General features: G+C 42.9%; 2 protein-coding genes and 1 long non-coding RNA gene across 6 annotated transcripts; 1 reads left to right on the top strand and 2 right to left on the bottom strand.

The window, feature by feature from the left end:
* Positions 1-2,842: 2,842 nt before the first annotated feature.
* LOC145659027 (uncharacterized) lies at positions 2,843-6,792 on the bottom strand. Its single transcript, XR_014124998.1, has 3 exons — positions 4,513-6,792; positions 3,882-4,383; positions 2,843-3,778 (listed from the first exon to the last, which is right to left on the bottom strand). It is a non-coding gene; the product is annotated as an uncharacterized LOC145659027 (long non-coding RNA).
* Positions 6,793-9,210: 2,418 nt separating this feature from the next.
* On the top strand, positions 9,211-12,626 carry rnf185 (ring finger protein 185). 2 transcript variants are annotated; one of them, XM_035527178.2, is made up of 7 exons: positions 9,211-9,352; positions 9,792-10,012; positions 10,135-10,153; positions 10,272-10,384; positions 10,562-10,616; positions 11,371-11,488; positions 12,244-12,626. In XM_035527178.2, the coding sequence occupies exons 2-7, from the start codon at positions 9,840-9,842 to the stop codon at positions 12,336-12,338; spliced, it is 573 nt and encodes a 190-aa protein (XP_035383071.1). In that variant the 5' UTR covers positions 9,211-9,352; positions 9,792-9,839; the 3' UTR covers positions 12,339-12,626. The 2 variants fall into 2 exon arrangements, with proteins under 2 accessions (XP_035383071.1, XP_035383068.1); XM_035527175.2 differs by having other exon boundaries at positions 12,241-12,626.
* A 2,329-nt stretch (positions 12,627-14,955) lies between these two features.
* On the bottom strand, positions 14,956-19,163 carry fastkd5 (FAST kinase domains 5). Of its 3 annotated transcripts, XR_014124992.1 has the most exons (4): positions 19,008-19,163; positions 15,831-18,265; positions 15,283-15,364; positions 14,956-15,157 (listed from the first exon to the last, which is right to left on the bottom strand). XR_014124992.1 is itself a non-coding variant. In XM_081719704.1 (3 exons), exons 2-3 carry the CDS (start codon positions 18,254-18,256, stop codon positions 15,334-15,336), a joined length of 2,457 nt encoding a protein of 818 aa, XP_081575830.1. In that variant the 5' UTR covers positions 18,257-18,265; positions 19,008-19,163; the 3' UTR covers positions 14,956-15,333. The 3 variants fall into 3 exon arrangements, 2 of the variants coding, with proteins under 2 accessions (XP_081575830.1, XP_081575829.1); XM_081719704.1 differs by having other exon boundaries at positions 14,956-15,364; XM_081719703.1 differs by lacking the exon at positions 15,283-15,364.
* Between the last annotated feature and the right edge of the window lie 281 nt (positions 19,164-19,444).

Here is a 19,444-nt window from a genome sequence, read left to right as displayed (position 1 = left end):
ATACGTTTATTGAAATGGCGACGTGATAGCATTAGAAGCCGTTATACAAAATACACAACGGAGTACTTTTAAACTTATGTTTTAATTAAATGTGAATTAACCATTGATAGAATGGTTTTAAACAATCTAATACATTTTAAAGCGAATCAAAATGCTAACATCAGGTCTCTCCCAGTGTTCATTCTGAAATGGCTACATGTGCATCAGCATCAGTAGCGTGTAATGTTATCGACCTGAGAGACCAGTTGGTCAGTCACAGCTAACATCATGTTATGAGCATGTTTTAGGAATAATGGAAATACTGTAGTTGACACAAATCCATAAATTAACAATGCTGTTTATGATGTAGGAAAATAATGGCCACATATATGTAAATGCAGGCACTCCTGAGGTAATTACACAATTGCTTGAAATATGTTTCCTGGCAATATTAGATACATATTTTCTCTTTACCAACATCTTAAATTAATTTGAACAATGTCTTAAAATGAACAACCTCTAGATCAGGTGTTCTACAGAATTAATCAGCCAGTTCAAGATGTAACAGCTAATCAGGACAGATATTACTAATTTTCAGTGTTATTTTCTTTCTACTACACACCTATTGTTAGTTACTATTAGATATGTTAGTTGATAATAAGTACCTGTTATTTTAACCTACATAATGTTTTCATGTGTGTGCATGCGTTTGCATTTTTTGATCCATTCCAATTGACCAGTCCTTGCTTTCTGAAAGTGCACTGAAAGATACACACGTGCATTTTCCCATGACAACTTCTCCTCTAAGTGCGAGTAGCAGACATGACAGTAATTAGACACTCAGACACACATTTAAACTCTGGTTTAATTAATTTGTTAGTAAATATGCAGCAAGTCTGCCATTAGTTTGTAATGCAGACTCCTGCATTACAAGCAGCAGCAGGTGTGTCCTGTAGCCAGTTCACAGCAATCAGGTTCTCAAGCATTTATTAAGATGCTACTATTTTACTTACTTTGGTATAAGCTCGAGAAGGCCCATCATTGTCCTTCATTGTTTGTGTTTTAACCTTCCCACCAAATACTAGTAACTTAATCCACTTATCTTTCTTCACATTCACACAGCACTGTGAGAAGATTTATGAATCCTGCTATAGCCTATGTGTCTAACTGGATCACAGTTGAAGTGTTTCTGCAAAACTGAATGGAGCACTTTGTTTTGGTGCCGTGTTTGTTAATGGATGTAGATCCACATATAGCAACACAGATTTTTTGTTCTTTGGTTCTTTTTTGTAAATGCAGCAACATATTACCAAACAGTGAACCCGAGGAAGACATCCAGATGCTGTCCTCTCCAAAACGTCCATACAGTACGTCTGATGTGAGTGAAACATTTAGCTATATGCTCAATGTATGATCCCATGCTAGGATAAGAACTGAAAAACTAAAAGATAAAGTTACGTGTTATTGCTTGGCTGTTTATTTCATGTTTAAAGGAAATGGAAGACCCTGCTACTATCATTAGAGACTTCAAGAGGGAAAACATCAGCGAGCATTCTACAATGACAGCTGTGGCAAGGAGGAAAATTCTACACAGTGTCATCACAGCTTTTAAATCGGAGCTGTTTTGACTGGCACAAACGTCCACGGATTGAATTCCCTGGTGAGATGGCTGATGATTGTGGCGGGCCTAATAGAGAATTCTTCAGGTCAGCAACCACCTTTCATTTATTTCATTCACAGTCAGCGTGGAATTAGGTACAAGCAATTCCTTTTTCTGCATATTTCTGAGAAGATTTGATATGTAAAGTAAAAATGTATTAAAAGATAGGCCCATTTTCTTTATATCTGGGACTCTGAGTGGCAGGGCTTGAAATTGCTTTCTTTTCTGATGCTTAAGAATTAATAAATGAATAACTTGTACCATTAATAAATAATCATAACACTTTAACCACGGAGCTACCACTGCTCACAATAGCTGGGTGGATGCAGATATCCAAAGTTGCAGATGTACGTCATTCTCTCAGTTTTTGTAAGAAGTTGTCCTCCAACTTTATTTAAAACCTTCTTGATTTTGACAGTGGTGTTTATTCAGGTATTCTCTCCTAAACTGTGGGGCCATTATTTATGAAGGAGAGACTATTCTCCATATTCCTTCTGTTTGACAGAAGATGACCCAATTGCATGTTTCCTTGTTTTCTATCATATTAACAACTTTCCTCTTGTTTCTGTGATTCTATGTTCTATTGTTCTGTTGTTTCTATGTTCTTAGTCTTATTTTAAATATAACTAAGCAGCATGAATCTTTTTATGGAACATACAAGTGTTTCATAGACTGTACAAAATGCTCAGAACATTAAAACTGAGCCAGAGTATTAAAAATAGATTCCTGGTTTGCGCGTGTCTGTCTGTCTGTCTGTTTTAACAAATCGAAATTCCTTTCACTTTTTGAAGACCTGTTGGTGTTTGTTAAGGCAGCAGATGCAGTACCACCTCTTGGTTTTCCACAGTGGCTTCAAATACAATGTTATGACCGGGAGATGAGAGGAAATAATTTTCTTTATGCCTCAACTTGCTCCGTGTCACTTTTCCTTCCCCGTGGTGTACAGAAAATGAAAATGAGCTACTTGATCTGATGACTGATGCTATATTTGGGTCATTAGGATTTGGAAACGTTTAGCCTACTTTAGTTATTTTAGGCATTGCAATACAATTTAAAAACTACCTGCTGACAAGTCAACAAATGTGATTTGAAAAGCTGTATGCTTTCAAATAAAACTATAACTTCAGAGAGAATATTGGTCAGTTTATTATTTTATTCATTTTTTGCATTCCATTTGACCTTTCAGTATTGTTTCCCCTTGGAACAGTTTCTGTTGTGGCATTACAGTTCAAAATTTGTAACAATGTACATGTTACAGCCAATCCAAAATTGGGAAATTATCAATCTGCTTCTTGTTTGCATCCTAACAAGGACTATACGTTGATGCTGTCCATACTGCAAATTCTTTATCAGTCCTTTTTCAACATTAGGCTGAAAGCACCGCGATGATCTCTCTAATGTAAGGTACATATTTGTCTTTTATGTCTGTAATTCTTGTGAGAACATCGTGAAGCATCTGTTGTTGTTCTTGGTTAAGGTTGATGTGTGATGGGCTCACCACTACTACCTGGTCAAAGACCTCCTCTTTTGATTCTAACGGTTCTAATTGCACCCCACGTTGTGCCAACAGTGTTTCCAAGTTGTCCTCACTGTAAGGATTCTCACCAAAGACATTTTTGATTGCATCTCTGTCTACTTGCTGGTTGCCAATCATGTTCACCAGCCACATTTGGTTAGGGGTGCGATCATTTTCACCGCACATGTCATGGTTGTTCCATGCATTTCTGAAAAAGCTCAATCTCTTTCATTTCTGGTAGGTACACTGCTTGGAGTGAGTATTTATGGATTTCATTGTCTGCTTCAAGAAGGCCTTTATCTTTGTAAGAGTAAAACAAGCTGTAATAGTAATGGATGACATGTGTGAATACATCCCTCCAAAGGTGTTTAGTTGGCCAATTGTGAACTGATAGCCCTGTAACGTGGCTGCCTCATCCTTCCTCATTCAACAGGTTCATTAACAGTGCTACCAGTGTATTTTCACCCCCATGGTCCGATCTGACTCTTGATGGAAGTCCATACTAACACGTTACCCTAAGAAAGTGAGCCAGAACTGTCTGGGCAGTGTTGTCTGTACTGGCGGTCAGGTAGGTAATGACCCGTGAGTGTCCGTCTATACCGCTGTGCATCACAATTCCCCAGCTGTGAAAGCAGATGGGAACGTTTTAAGACTAACAGGTTTATTGCCGGTTTATCTCATGAATGTTAATTTAACTGCACAGAATTATATTACATGTAATTTTACCGTATGAGGCGCATGTATCCATCGATGTGCCATAGACTGTTAGGAAGTGGTACGTGATTAGCGCGCCTTGCAATAACGTTACTCCACCTTTCTGTGGCTGCAGCTGGGTCGATTCTGTTCAGTGTATCATGCACTTGATGTGGAGGTACATATATGCCCATAGCACAAAGATTTCATTAGACAACACACACTCATTACCTAAGCTTTATCTTTCTATAGTAGGTTAAAATATGGAAGGCTCAACTGCATCTGCATCAACTGAAAGTACTGCCTACCTCAAAACCTGATCTGGGATGTCGCTGATGGAGAATTCTTACATGCTGTTCAAGATCACTGTCACTGATGGGAGTGAATCTTGAAATGCCCAGAGATCATAGTTTATTGTAAATTAAAGCTGTTGAGCAACCAAACAGCCATGCTGTCACTTTCACCCTAAATCCTTGGTTCACTAAGAGTTCCAGACTTTCCCTTGACACACTGATGCTGGGTCTACCACGGGAGCCTGAAAAGCCAATACAAACAACACACTGAACAAATGCAATATGCAAAACATAATTACAGAAATTACCCAGATTTTAAAGACTATTTTAATTTATCCCATAGGCCTACATGGTGCTTAAATGTTGCTTACCAGTGCTATGAGCAGTTGGCACTTTAGCTGTTATGGAAGATTATAATGCAGTCAGACTCGAACAATTCTGTGAATGTTTCCAGACTCAAATGATTCTCAAAATGATGCAGATTAGTGCAGGAATCAATAATATTCATATCATGTACCCTCCAATACTGCCTTGTTGGAAGTTTCTGTCAATTAGTCTGACTCTCCTCATAATCTGTAACAGAACCAAGTCGGCCATTGCCAGAGTTTAACAGTAGCCTGTGTAACAGTGTAACAATGACCTACAGCCACCTGCTGGTCAGCAAATCTCTATCCCCCTCTACACTTAAACAGTAGGTCCTAATCTTGTGAGGAGCACTTTATTTTGCTGCAAAATGTGTTAAATGCAAGCTGTACTTTTTTTTTTTTTTTTTGAGAACAGACAATACTTGATGTTGTCTCTTTAAGAAAAGCACAGTGTAAATGATCTTCACCTTTGTATCCATATGCAAATGAAGCTAATTAGCATTAGAACATGTAATAATTCAATTTTTAATAGTAGAAAATATCATTTTACTCACTGCAGAGCCTCTGTTTGGTTTTTTGCAGTATGCAGGTGAAAACGCTCACCTCATGAAATGCTCGCCTCCCGCGAGTCACGTGGTTTGGCCCGCCACATGCAGTGGGAGGGTCTCTGTTTAGTTGTGACCACGCCTGCACACCTGCATCGGGTTAGTGTTGTCTGTGTGTGTATATAAACCCATGTCGTGGAGGGCAGTGCTGTCTGTCTTTTGATGTGTTTGTCTGTGTAAATGGTTGTCTAGGTTCACGCTTGTTCAATGTTTGTAAATGGTCACCATTAATGTCATGTGTGAGTGCCAACGTTGTCTTCGTTTCATGTTAATTAAAGTATGTCCACGTCAAAGGAGTCTGTGCATCCTGCCCCTCACCCTTCGGTACTCGAACCGTTACAGGAAGACCGACCGACACAGGACGCCTACTACCGCGACGAAAAACGGACTTCCTATGGGGAGGTGTGTAGGCACCCCCCGCACTACTGCCTGGATCCCAGGAGAGGACCGTGACCACTGTGCGTGTCTTCTCCGGAAGCGGAGGGGAACACCCCCAGGAATTTCGGGAGGCTGTTGAGCGGGGGCCAAGGAGGACCGAGGGCGACCGAGGGGCACCACAACAACCAGAAAGAGGGCGGTTGAGTGGAGCCAGCGGGATCTCCTGAGTCCCCTCCCTTCAGTGGACTCGCCAGCGAAACTGGAAGGGTCTGCCCAAAGCTTCAGAGGCAAACCGCCTCTGGGACGCTCCTAGAGCGGCAGGAGAGAGGAAGACCAATGAGGGAGGTAGCACGTCTGGAACCGGGGCAGACGTGCACCCCCGCGTGTCCGTTGAGGCGGCGGACACGTCAAGGCGCCTGCAGGGACGGCGGGCGCCATGTCACCGTGCCTTGTATGTTTGTGTGTGGGTGCTACTGTGTGTGTGTTTGCGCCTTGTGGTGTGTTTGTAGGCGCAATGTCTTTGGGAGCGTACCGGCCTACCCTGAGAGAGACAGGGAAGCTGCCTTTCTCCCTCTTGCCGCGAGTTCTCCCTTGCTGGCAGCACCTGGCCCGCCTGGTACGGGGCAGGCACCGGGCACTGCCATGCTGTGTGTTTTGTGTTTATATGTACACAAGAACCGGAGGTTCGCGTTCATTGGACAGACGCATCAGGAGCCACGGCACTTGGGAGGGGGTTCTGTCACGAAACGCTCGCCTCCCACGAGTCACATGCTTTGGCTGGCCACGTGCAGTGGGAGGGTCTCTGTTTAGTTGTGACCACACCTGCACCGGGTTAGTGTTGTCTTTGTGTGTATATAAAGCCATGTCATGGAGGGCAATGCTGTCGGTCTTTGAAGTGTTTGTTTTTGTAAATGGTTGTCTAGGTTCACGCTTGTTCGATGTTTGTAAATGTTCACTGTTAATGTCATGTGTGAGTGCCAACATTATCTTCATTTTACGTTAATCTGTCCATGTTAGTCTGTGCGTCCTGCCCCTTGCCCTTCGGTACTCTGGCCGTTACAGCAGGGCATCAACTTTCCTGTGTGGAAGTCAAAGCATCCCAGGTCAGCTGGGATTTGCTTCAGAAATGGTGGTGCTGGAGGTAAACAAACACACACACACAGCATCAGCATGAGAGTGGCTTAGCATGAACAGGCCACTGGTCCCCCAAATGCCATTGTGTTCATTAAAACCCCTCATTTAAAAAAAAAAACCAAAAAAAAAACACAACCTTATAAACAGACAGGTCAAAACCATCACAGGAACATCAATATGGGCGAGGTCAGTTACCTCACTTTCAAAGGTTTCTCTTCTAAGTAAACCAAAGCTAAATGTGATCACAGAACTCATATTCCCTGAGGAAAGTTTACTCCAATCTCTGTCACGTCTCTGCAATCCGGCCTGAGACTGGCGAATGCCTGGAAGGGGTTAAGGTCTACTGCCTTACAACACTCCCAGCGGCCCACTCGTCCTGGAATGGGTTCTGACACAGAGCCATGTCCGGATAGTTGTCTCACCCATGGAACTTGCAGGTCAAGGACCCGCAGTGCCAGCCAAACTGACCCAAATCTACATTATAGCAGTAGAATAAGGAGATGTATTAGTGCTTACTAGTGCTTACTTAGTATTTATACAATATCTTTTCATATGTAATCATCAATACCAGACACTATTTATCTGCCTGCTCCACCTTCCTCTCCACTGCAGCCATTTCTTAACAATGGATCTGTGGTCTTAAAGAGCACTCAGAGGTGCTTTGCCTGCTTTAGACGCTGTTAAACACACTGACCAAGCAGAAGCACCAACATGCCCAGCAAGAAGGGCAGATACGCTGTAACCTGGGGCTGCCCCTGCTGATCTGTGATCTGCATATTGCAGCCATCTTTGACATCAGCGTCTCCAGTACCAAGGCCAACTTTGTGATAACAAATTCAAAACTGATCTATTGTGCAAGCTGACACAGGACCAGGGCAGCACTATACCAAACGATTGTTTGCTTTTTGTGAATTGTGTCTCATTTAACTTCACAATTAAATTAGCAAATTTAAAAAAATTAACTTTATTTGCAGCGCTTTCCAGCTGCAGCTGTGATGAAACTACTGAAAAATGTAACGATGATTCCGTGGTTACAATTAATTACAATATAAGCAGTTCAGTCAGTTGACAGCTATTTGAAATTGTCGCCCTCTTGTGTCGGTTTCACAAAGTACAAGAGCAATAAGGTCAAGAACCCTTGATCCAAAAGAATGAACTCTTTATCAAACGCGTTAATGAACCCTGTTCTGAAGTATTCTGGTTACTTATTAAAGGGGATGTGTTTATTATAAATAAATTAAATTGAGCTTTATTCAATGCTGCATTTCACTGACATGCTATATTGAGAAAATAGGCAACATCTGTATTTTGAATTAATAAAATAGAAATCTAAATTAATAATGTAAAACATTTCTGATGTCCGTCAACATCTAGAGTCTTGGCGCTCTATCAAACTCTAGATTCTGAGCAAAATTAGCTGATCAGATTTCAGGAAAAGATTTAATTTGTTAACTACATAAATTCACTCTAATCTGTTCCCGTAAACAGGAAATATTAATATTACTATTAATATAATAGTGATATTCCTCTGATAGTTTAACATTGCACTGTGCTGTCAGCCTAACCAATTTCAGTGCAGTATACACTGTACATTTTTGTCTCCTTTAAGAATGATTGTGTGTATCCCTGTGTGAGACCTGTTTGTGTTCTGGATTAGGTACTATCTGACAGATCATTACACATGGGTGAAGTTTGTGTGTGTATATGTCCATCAAATTGTTTGTTAATTTTGTAATCTTATCCAATTATCTATGAATGCTTATATTTCAATTTCAATTTATTGCATCTAAAGCTCATAATTAGATTTGCCATGGTTCTGCTGGTACAATTAATTATTTTTAAAACTGCACCTTACTGAAAATTAAGGTAGAACAACATTTTTAAAAATGACAAAAAAGGCCCGACGGAATGCAGGGAGGCCCATGTGGCACAGGCCACCACCCCGCTGCAAATCAGACCCTGCACACACCCATCCGACTCTCTCCCAGTCCCCCGTCTCTGCACATCACAGCTTGTCATCTATTGAATGCATCCTAAATGACGGTTTCCGCGCGCAGAACTTCAAAGGCGTTGGCGATGGGTAAAGCCCTTCCAGAGACTGCAGGGGGCTATAGCCACTCAGCGCCATTCACGCCTTCTTTACAAAGGGAACATTAGCAAGGGCCTTGTTTTATTACTTTGCGAAACAGAGTCGGTTAATATTCAAATGTGCCTGCCTTCGAACTCAAAAGAAACGAACATTTAACAAGTCTTAACGTTTAACAGAATACTGCAATCACTACCACTGATTCTTGGCAGTACATTCACGCTCAGGTAGTTACTATGTTGAACTGTCGTATATGCGTTGTTACATATATACACTACGTACGAACTTTATTTTAATTCCATCACTTACGTTTGCGTATATTTTAGTCATTCTTGCAAACTGTGCGAAACGAATGTTTTTAGCCGAATGAATTCTTTGCTGAGATAGTTCATGGTTGTGGTTGGTAGTATAGCTTTTGAGCAGAAATGCACATAATAGAAAAAATTTCTGGCAACATCCCCAGACGCAGAGTACGTAGCGGGTTGGTTCTCTGCGTATGACGTAAGGCCGTACAGTTTCCGGGCTAACGCTTGATGCAATCAGCTGAAAGTGAAGCGCAGTAACCTACTTGATGACTTGACTAATGGAGCTATAGAATTTATTTTTGCACCTAAGACAAGATCTGCTGGTCGAAACGTTTAAGGTAGCTTTGCTTAATGAGGGGTTTTTAAGGAATGCGTTTTTGTTACACATCTGCTTGTTGTATGACAAGGTAGCAAGTTGTCCAGCTACGTAAGCTAACCTAGCTAATCAGCCAGTTAAAAGCAGCCCTAGCTCTTGCCAACTTACTGAACTGTGGAATTAAATAGAAAATACAGCAGTGGTTTATTAACTAGCTAGCTAGCTAACACAAGCTCTGCTTGACAGTTTCACTGTCGTTTTAATGCATAAGAAATCATCGTTCACAAAATTATGTGATGCGCTTTGCGTATTGGGTATTAAACACTGCGGTGTGTAACTTAAATCTGTTTAATGTAGTGTAAGAGATATCCGTTTTCATAGCTGTACAATGTGTGCTGCATGTGTACCTGCTGGGTTTTCTTTTCAAACGTATTTATAAGTGTGTTTATTTACTTTTTTAGACGTTGTGCAATCCGCTCATACAGCTCGGATTCCCCGTTTTAGACAGAATGGCCAGCGCTGCCCCTCAAGCACCCGGGTCGGCGGCCACCGATAGTGCGACGACTGGATCCAGTGGCCAGGCAGCGGGAGAAAACGCCAGCCAAGACAGTACCTTTGAGTGCAATATTTGTTTGGACACTTCCAAGGACGCTGTAATAAGCTTGTGCGGCCACCTGTTTTGGTAAGGCACCGTGGGCTTGAACTGAATGAATACAGTAATAACCAGCGCTGGTAGGAGTCTCAAATACTAACTCTTATTTTTTCCATTCCATCATTTTGGGTGCATGTCTGTTGTTGACTCAGTTGGCCCTGCTTGCATCAGGTACATTTAACATTTTATAACATAAGTTTTACATTATATTTCTACTCTCCTTGAAGTATATCTGTATATGACGTGTGTCTCTCTGTCTGTCTCTGCCCCACCTCATTCCCATTCACAGTGGTTGGAAACCAGACCAAATAGACAAGTGTGTCCAGTATGTAAAGCGGGTATCAGCCGAGATAAAGTCATCCCACTGTATGGCCGAGGTAGCACTGGTCAGCAGGACCCCAGGTCAATTTAATGCTTTAAATTCCTATTCAGAAATGTGTGCATTGTCAATTAATTTCACATGCTGCCAGCTCAAAAGCCAATTTAAAAAAAATTGCTGTTGCAAAAAGCAAACAAAGTAAATAAAAAGGTAGTAGTTGGTAAAAGAATGCATTAACTTTCTTGCTTCTGGAATTTCAGAGAGAGGACTCCTCCTAGACCACAGGGGCAAAGACCAGAGCCTGAGAATCGCGGCGTAAGTGAAATCATTTTGTGCTAATTAGCCAGATTTGTTAGTCATAGTTGAAAAACAAACAAATAAGCACCAATAATTTCTGCCATTTTACAAAGCCAGTCTGAGCCATTTCAGTGTTTACATATTTTTGGTGAAAACACATTAGCTGGATCACTGATTGTCAGATTGCGTGAAATGTTCTAAAGTCACATTTGCAATACCGTGGACCTTGTTGTGCTAGTCGTGATGAAACTATTACATGGCCTACTACAGTAGGCAGTTACTGTAGTGCCAACGAGCAAGTAATTCATTAGTAAAAATCCTGCCCCCAAAGGGACTTATTAAGCAGTATCTCCAATGAGAGAACTGGGAAACTGCTTTTTGGTGCCCTCTCAGGAAATGATAACACCTGGCATTTGAGATTGCATCACATTTCTCTGTGTCTTGTCCTCAATCTGTTGTATAGGCTACAAGCTATTTTTATAACTTGGAATACTTGGAATTTATATTTATACTCACCTAAATAAAATCAATTCTTAGATTATTAGGTAGGTGTTATAATGAAATACAATCTTAGATGCTGTAGCAATAGCCTAGACATGTTGAATCGATTAGAGAAATTCCCAGATGTGCAGCCTGAAACTCAGTTCTTCCACTACAGACACCATGTACTTCCACAATGCGAGTGAACTAAATACAGTTCTACATTTACTCACTTTTCTACATTTGTTAGTACCTCTTGTTTGGTGTTCAAAGCAGTGGTTCTTTTCCACAGGGATTTCAAGGATTTGGCTTTGGAGATGGGGGCTTTCAGATGTCCTTTGGGATTGGTGCATTTCCTTTTGGCATCTTTGCTACAGCATTCAATATCAATGATGGACGGCCAGCCCCAGGTATGACAACCCCCACACCCTCAATCCCCACCCCAGGTGTAGCCCTAGTTTCTCACCTGTTACTGAATCAGGCCTGGTGCCTTTAGCATTTTAGCATTTACATGGCGTGACCTGGCTGAGTCATGGAGCTATGTCCCTTGAAGGACTTAATCTCCATTTTACTTTTTGATTGTTTCTGATTCTGTAGCTTAGTGGTTAAATTACTAGACTAGCAATCAGAAGGTTGCCAATTTGAACCCCCCCAGCCAGGTTTCCCCTAAGGAGAGCTCTAACGTGAATTGCTCATGTTGTATTCAGTCATAATTGTAAGTCACTTTGGATAAAAGTGTCTCACTGTAAATCTAAATGTGTTTCTGGTCACTCTAATTCCATAAAATGACATAGCTTCCTCCTCTGTATTATGTTTGCACATGTATACTTTTTCTGAATTTCTCTGTAACTCTTCTATGGCATGGTATGCCTGTGAGGCAGAAGTTGATGTGCTCTGTTCCCCCAAGACTCATCCACCCCTCTTACCATCCATCCCCCTCTCTTCTCACCTCCTCCTCACTCTGTCCTGCTTCTTAAGTTTGATCACACTCCTTTGTTGTTGGACTGCCTTATGTCAGACTAGTAGTATCCTTCTTTCTGACTAAAGAAATGGACCCAGTTTCTTCACAACTGAAAATAAACAGAGAATCTGGGGATCAATACCTTCTCCTGACTCTTCAGTGCCACATGTATAACACCCTCCTCCTTTCTAAACTTCCCAGCAGCCCCTGGGACCCCGCAGCACATGGATGAACAGTTCCTGTCTCGCCTCTTCCTGTTCGTGGCGCTTGTCATCATGTTTTGGCTCCTCATTGCATAAGCTATTACACCCGACGGATGTGAGGATTGTCTTCTCTCTGAGAACGGCGATCAATGGCTAAGTTATGGACAGCGATTGCACAAGTTTGAACAAGGTTTCACTAGCGGTGACAGGTTTTTACTTTTTTTTTCTTTTCAACAGCAATGGATGAAGTTGAACATATCTTTTTAAAAAATCCTCCTTCATAGTGAGGTGAATACAGTACAAATTACTGTAAATGTTCTCTCCTTGGTGTCCTTCCCTCCCTGATTTAATTTTAAATAAAAACCAGAGTCTTATTTCTCTTAAGATGTTTTGGCATAATCTATCCAGTTACATTTTCCTTGGTGAAATTATAGTTGTGGTGTTAAGTGCACCATTATATAAATCTAACATACTTGCCATACTTACAGCTGCTAACTATTGTCTTAGCTGGAATGTCCAAAAATTAAATATGGGGTCATTTGTTGCTAATCGACCTGTTAAGGGCATATTTTGATTTTTACATTTAGGTACCTTCTAATTCCCGAAGTGTAGTAAATTTAGGCTTAAACCTTACCTTCATGTAGCCATTAATATATAGACTCATTTAGGTGTAAATAATTGGGGACTGCATTGTACATTTATAGTGTGTGCTGAAATTCATTCTCGTTACTTCCATATTCATTCGATGTGCTGTTGTAAAGTTCCGGGTTATCACAAATACTTTTGATTAATTCCTCAGTCTCGGCCATTTATTTTGGGTATTACGCTACGGATACTCTTTGAAGAGCTTCTGAGAGAGCAACTGTCAGCTGTGCGCGTGACTCGCGTAATTCCCGCGTTGGTGTCGCGCTCGAGACCACTTTCATCTCGCGAGGAGAGCCGCCCTGGCAGGATCCGTGCACTTCTACAAAACAGTGGAAATTGAGAAGTGGTTTATTGATTTAGTGAAGTTTGTTGAACAATTATTAACACTTGCGTGCAAAATGCAAACAAAAAAATCAACACTCAAGCAACAGCACCTCTAGCGGCTGAACAACAACACAGGAACGTTTTTGCTCCTTCAAAGCCCGTGCATGAACTCAAATCATGCCTCTAAAATCTACGAGAATCCGTCGATTCCGTTACAGTTTTATCACCAAAATTGTTATGACTTCACTTTCAATCTACGAGGTAAAATCTGTTAATTATAAATTATAAGCATCAGGAAAGGCATAGAACTAAGCCAAGTCGGACACTCCATTAGACTCACCAACGTGTCTCCCAACTGTACATTGTATTTGACTTTCGCTGCATCCTTATCCACGGGAGTTTGATGCAGATCACGAGTGCAACATTTCTCTGAACGTGGTTCACTTAAAGTATTACTTTACTTGGGTGTCTAAGTGATAAAGATTCATCTACTCGATTCGGTATGTGAAGTCTGCCATTCAGTTCACCGCATTATACAGTTCGCGTTTACATACCTGTCCAGGAGGAATGTCTATAATTCTGAGTCCAGCTTCTTCAAATGTGTCTTTCCATTTTGGAAAACACATCGAGCCTTGTTTTACTACGTTTCTTGTGGGGTTTTTTTGTTTTGTTTTTTTTTTGTTTTTTTTGGCAGAACATTGTGTTTGTCCACAGTACAGACTCTACATATTTCAGCTTATTTGAATTAATAAGGGGACTAATGCACTTCTTTTCGGTCCTACTGAAAAGGACTGGCACAAATCTGAGCCACAGCTCTGAATGTGTTCCAGTTAAAGTATCTTTGCACAAACTCTGCGTCCAGTAACGCGTTACCCACACTTGCGCTGCTGTTGGACTTGCAGTCTTGCTGGTCCGCTCTGTAAATGTAAGCAGATTTCTATATATCACGATGACAAATTTTGTTATACAACTGACAATAAACTAAATAGTTTTGGGATCCGTGATTGCATTGTTTTGTGATGTATATTTCATCCATCAATAAAATTGGGTTTTGAATAAGGAATACGCGAGGCAAGCTGGGTGAGCTTGTTGTCACTAGAGGTGATCGGTCACTAGAGGGCGCAAGAGTAACGAGAGCTAAATACGTTTATTGAAATGGCGACGTGGTAGCATGAGACGCCGTTATACAAAATACACAATGGAGTACTTTTAAACTTAGGTTTTAATTAAATGTGAATTAACCATTAATAGTGTGTTTTTAAACACTCCATTACATTTTAAAATGTTGATAAAACTACATTGTTACTGTTAACTTATTAATTGAAAACTAACATTATTGACCTCATTTTTGGCAAACAATGGACTTTAAAAAGCAGAATAAATAGATCCTATACATCTGCTTTATACCAGAAACTACATTATTTTATCTTGAAATAATCTTCTTAATAATTACTGGCATATTTGTCAAACCTGTTGTTCTTGTTAGTGTCCCTAGTCTCAGTCTCTCCATTTCACTACTGTGAGTTGACAGCAGCTGATTATACAGTTGGGTATAAGTTAAGATAAGGGTAATGTACATGTCTCCTGGCAACAGCCTCTATTAACATTCCTGTTCATTTAAAAACAGCAATATGAAGTTTTTGTCTAATGGGATTAACATCGTTAGATGTGTAATATCCATTTTCAAAACCTTTTTGGAAATCTCTCCCTAAGGAAGGCTACTGGAAGACACCAAGACGCCACACTAATTCAAGCCAGTTTAATATTTCTGTCCAAATTGTGTCCGTTTCTCCTCCCTCCTCTCTTTCTGCTGCTGGCAGGACACTTGTGATGGAAGGCTCCCCGTCACCGAGGTGACGGCCAAGCCGGGTTGGAGAAGGCCAACGGGGGGGTTGATGCTGTGCGTTTCCCGCTCATAGATCCCAGAGAAACACGAACAGCAAGTTCTGCCGAAGAACACAAAGACTGCAACTCGAAGGACATGTGGAGGGTACACCAAACAGTACTCGATAATTAACAAGCGTGCTACGAGATAACTGCTCGTTTCTTTTCCTAATTCCACAAGTCTTACTTGCTGAAGAGGTTTGACAGTGCAGATCTGGTGACCAGCATGCTGAGTCAGTTAATGACGATCAGTGGCTCGCTGGGACTTGCTAGCGAGTTATTTCACAGAAACACATTTCATAAGTTCTTAACCAAATAAGTAACTTTTTGTTTTATCATCACATTATTATATATTATTGTATTATTATATATTAGCACCATATTGTAAAAGTAACTAACTATCAGGTAAGGAGACACATGTAATGTAAGCCTACACAATACCTCAAATTAGACTTCCACTATGTTCAGCAATCGTAGCACTGATTAGATATTGCTTTATCAGTTTATATCTAAAGATTTTAAGCTTTACATTCACATCTTTAGGAAGCAGTAAAAGCATTACAATAGATTCTTTTGTGAAGTCATAAATCGCAATGTGTTGACACTTTTACACCATGCCGATTTTAATTAATATTTCATGAAACTGTGTGACAAGATGTAACTGACAAATTGGCAGCTGATATGTTAATTTCTGCAAATCACATGGAAACACTTGAATGCGAGATCAGCAGTCACCTCTTTGCAGCTTCTAAGCTACTAAAAATCTTGCAGTGCAGGTAGGCAAGTTTCTCAACACGGGCCCGGCGCAGCAGAGGTAACCACTCCCAGTACGGCAGTTCCACAACCCCATACCCCTCCAGTTCCAGCTGCCTCCTCTTCATGGCGTGGAGCCCAAGTAGCTGCCGGGTCCGGTAACAGTAGTGGTTCCGATTCGTCACCTGGATGGCAAGCCGCCGGCGGGCAGGCCTGGAGGGGACCTGGCCGACTGCAGGGGAGAGTCCCTTGCGCTTGGTCAGGGCGTGCCAGAGGTCGTCACTCAGGTCAACTCCCACACTGAGGATACCCCCTCTCTCACCCTGCGGCTCCACGGGGCAAAGGTTCGGGCACCGGGCAGGACACGCTGAAGGCTGTAGCAGCGTGTTCTTGGCATGGGTGAGCTGGGCCAGCAGGTCGTCGGTCAGGTTCACTCCCACGTGCCCTGCTTCCCATCCCAAAGGGCCGCACGAGCCCTCATCTGAAGCAGGGCTGCCGACAAGGGGGTCTGAGGTCAGACTCAGGGGTTTATCACTGGGGTCTAGGTGCACTTCGAGGTCTATGGAGCGCATGTGAGGTAGGATCATTCGCTTGCACACGAAAGCCTCTCCACCCAGCAGCTCCTTCAGCATGGATTCCGCCTCCACCACCTCCATCTTTAGACACACGTCGGACTGGGCGTAGTCCCACAGCTGCTTCGTCACCTCCTCCCTGAGTGGCGGGCTCAGTCGCGGTCCGGTCCAGCCGGGCAGCTCAATTCCCACCGTTCCGTCCAGAGTGAACAGGTCCTTCTTCAGCTCCATCTTCTGCAGTTGGCTGGCTTGCCTGATGAAGGTGGGGCTCAGTGCCAGGCTCAGCAGGTCGTGGGGGAACTCACCCGCGAATGCCAGGCCAAGCAGAGCCGTGAGGAGGTGCTCAGGGAAGCGCTGGAATTCGGCCTGCCGTTCCCGCAGCACTTCAGTGAGACCAGAGTACAGGCTGGTGTACTGGCCAGGAACGATGCCCAGGGTACCGAATGCCCACAGGAGCTTGGCGGCATCTTTGCTCCTGTAGTGCGAGGCCTTCTGGGGCAAATGCTGGGCCACAGAAAGGAGAATACGGTCATCACGGTAGTGCAGTGCAGAGCAGGCCAGGGCCACGTGCATGAGGCCCTGCACGCCCATCTGCGGCGCCCGGCGAGGCACCTCATTGGCCATGGCCTCCAGCCAGGGCACATGGTCCAGGTGGCTGAAGCGCATCAGCTTCATCACATTAACCAGGCCAAAGTCACTCACGTGCTCGATCACAGCAAGGGTCCGGTCAACAAGCCTGCGCACGGCTCCCTCCGACAGCGAGCTCTGCGATTTAAACAGGCCCAAACAAACAGTCACCAGCTCTTCACCCTTCAGCCGATCCAGATGACGCATGAGAAGCACTTCCAGGGGTGGCAGGAGTGAAGCAGGGCAATATCTGCTCTCTCCCAGCACGTACATGAACTGTACCAGCTCTGGTGGTCCCATCTGGCCGAAGTGTCGGCTGATGACGTCGCCCAGCCTCTCCAGGTACTGCGGCACTGAGCATCTAAGGCTTCTCCACAGGTCGGCTGCGAGCAGCAGCTGCCGTAGCTCCATCACACCTGCCCGGCGAGCAAACTCGCTCTCCAGCTGGCCGAGCACAGCGTGCGAGGGGGAGAGTTCCAGAGCCAAGAAGGACTGCAGGATCTCCAGCAGCTGTGTGTGCGTGAAGCTCGGCAGGCTCTCCATGGTGTGGCGCAGAAGCATGTAGAAGCACGTATCGCCTCTTACCACCACAGTCTGTTCAGGGGCCACGCGGCCCAGTTCACAAAGAAGGCTGGTTATGTCTGAAGGCTCCATGTTGCCTTTTATCAGAGTTACTTTATGAAGCAGTAACAAGGCCTCCTTTATGTGAAGGACAGCTGGACGGCGGGATACGTCATGAGTAAAGCTGCTATACTCTGGCCTGCATCTCTGAAAGGCGCGCGTGTCCACTTTCACATCCAGCTTGTTGCCTTTTTGGTTTTTGACAGGTTTGTTCCTTTTGCCAGCTGCTTCCCCGTTCAAAGCCAGACCGAGCAGCATGTTCTTGGCGCTAGATAAGCGGCGCGAGGAGCTCACAGTGTACGGGTTGCCCGGCTGTCTGAACACTGCACTGACCACGGCTGGAGAGCCCGCCTCCTTCTCCTCATCCAACCCAGAAGCATCTCGCAAGAGCACAGACCGCTCCACTTTGTTTTGGTAGTAAGCAGAAGGATTGTACACCAGGGATTGTAACTTTTCAGGACCATTCTCCTCTTCCCCCTCGTGTTTGCCCTTCTTCTGTCGCGAGGAGATGTGCCTGCACTCTAGCCTGAGGTGCGAGTGGGCGTGCCGCAGCTTGGCCACATAACGCAACAATGCCCTCGTAGACATGGGTCTATACTGAAGAAACATGAGGAAAAGATTTATGCTAAAGAACTTTCATACAAAGTTCCCAGTATACGGAGCAGAACATAACGAACCTAAGTGTTATTATCCTGTAAAATATTTATGGCAATACATTTCGCTCCTACACGCATTCGCGCTCAACGGTTCCTTTTAGCAAAAAATGGCAACAATAATTTGCATGTTTTTAGGCGTTTAAAACAGGTCTTATGAAACGGCTAAATGTTAGAATAATAATTTATTTACCTAGCTTAGCTAGACAGTCAACACAGTAATGTCAAATTGACGGTCCTTGCAGAAGAAAGGGGTTGGTTTATAATAAAGGTTAATCACGGTACATACTTGTGTACTTAGCTAGGACTGCACAGCTATTGCTATTTTCCCAATTCTGCGACATATCAAAACGGAAGTGTCACGGTCAACTGCACTTCAGCTCTGGATGTTGGTTGAATATTTATCGTACCTAGCTAGCTTGTAGTTATAAACCAAATTAGTTAGACAATATTTATCTAAACATCATCCGTGAATTAGTACTATACATATTATAACGTGCTCGCTTCCCTGTAACGGTCGGGAAAACTTCACATTCAATTCGATGTCATTCATTCTAGCTATGAAGGTAGCTTATCTTATCTTAGTGTACTAGTTAATAGGCTAGCGAGCTGGCTCGTATTCCATACCTAAAGCTGCCGCGCGAGAACTAAATGGTATAAACGTGTGAGAAAGATCCCCCACTTACACTGGAAGTAAGTCTCAATCCGTCAAATTATTCTGCGCACGACAGAACATCGTACACTTTCGAGGTCAGCATGGACATGCTGCTGCCCATGTGCCTCCATTGCCTGAACCAGACGTCATGTCATACGTAGTACAGTGTCTCAGCACGGACACAAAGGTGGAAACTGCTGGACGAAACCAATTCTACCATGAAGAGGAACCAACCAATCTCAACCAATCTCATTCGTGACGAGAACGTCCAGTGAAGTGCGGTTTTATTTGCCCATCTTCTTTGCTATTTATTCATTCCTCATATTTTACTTGTTTTTATTATTTGAATTGTCATTTAAAATATGCTTATCCTGATCTGCATCATATCTGTATGTGACCTTTAGTTGACTTTGTAAACACTCTAAACATAGGTATGGTACCACTGTTGTGGTATTCCAGATTTGCTCA

The sequence above is a fragment of the Electrophorus electricus genome, chromosome 8 (assembly GCF_041902795.1).
Source record: "Electrophorus electricus isolate QZ-2024a chromosome 8, ASM4190279v1, whole genome shotgun sequence".
Taxonomy (NCBI): domain Eukaryota; kingdom Metazoa; phylum Chordata; class Actinopteri; order Gymnotiformes; family Gymnotidae; genus Electrophorus; species Electrophorus electricus.
The sequence above is the reverse complement of the archived record's forward strand: the minus strand, read 5'-3'. Positions and strand labels throughout refer to the sequence as shown.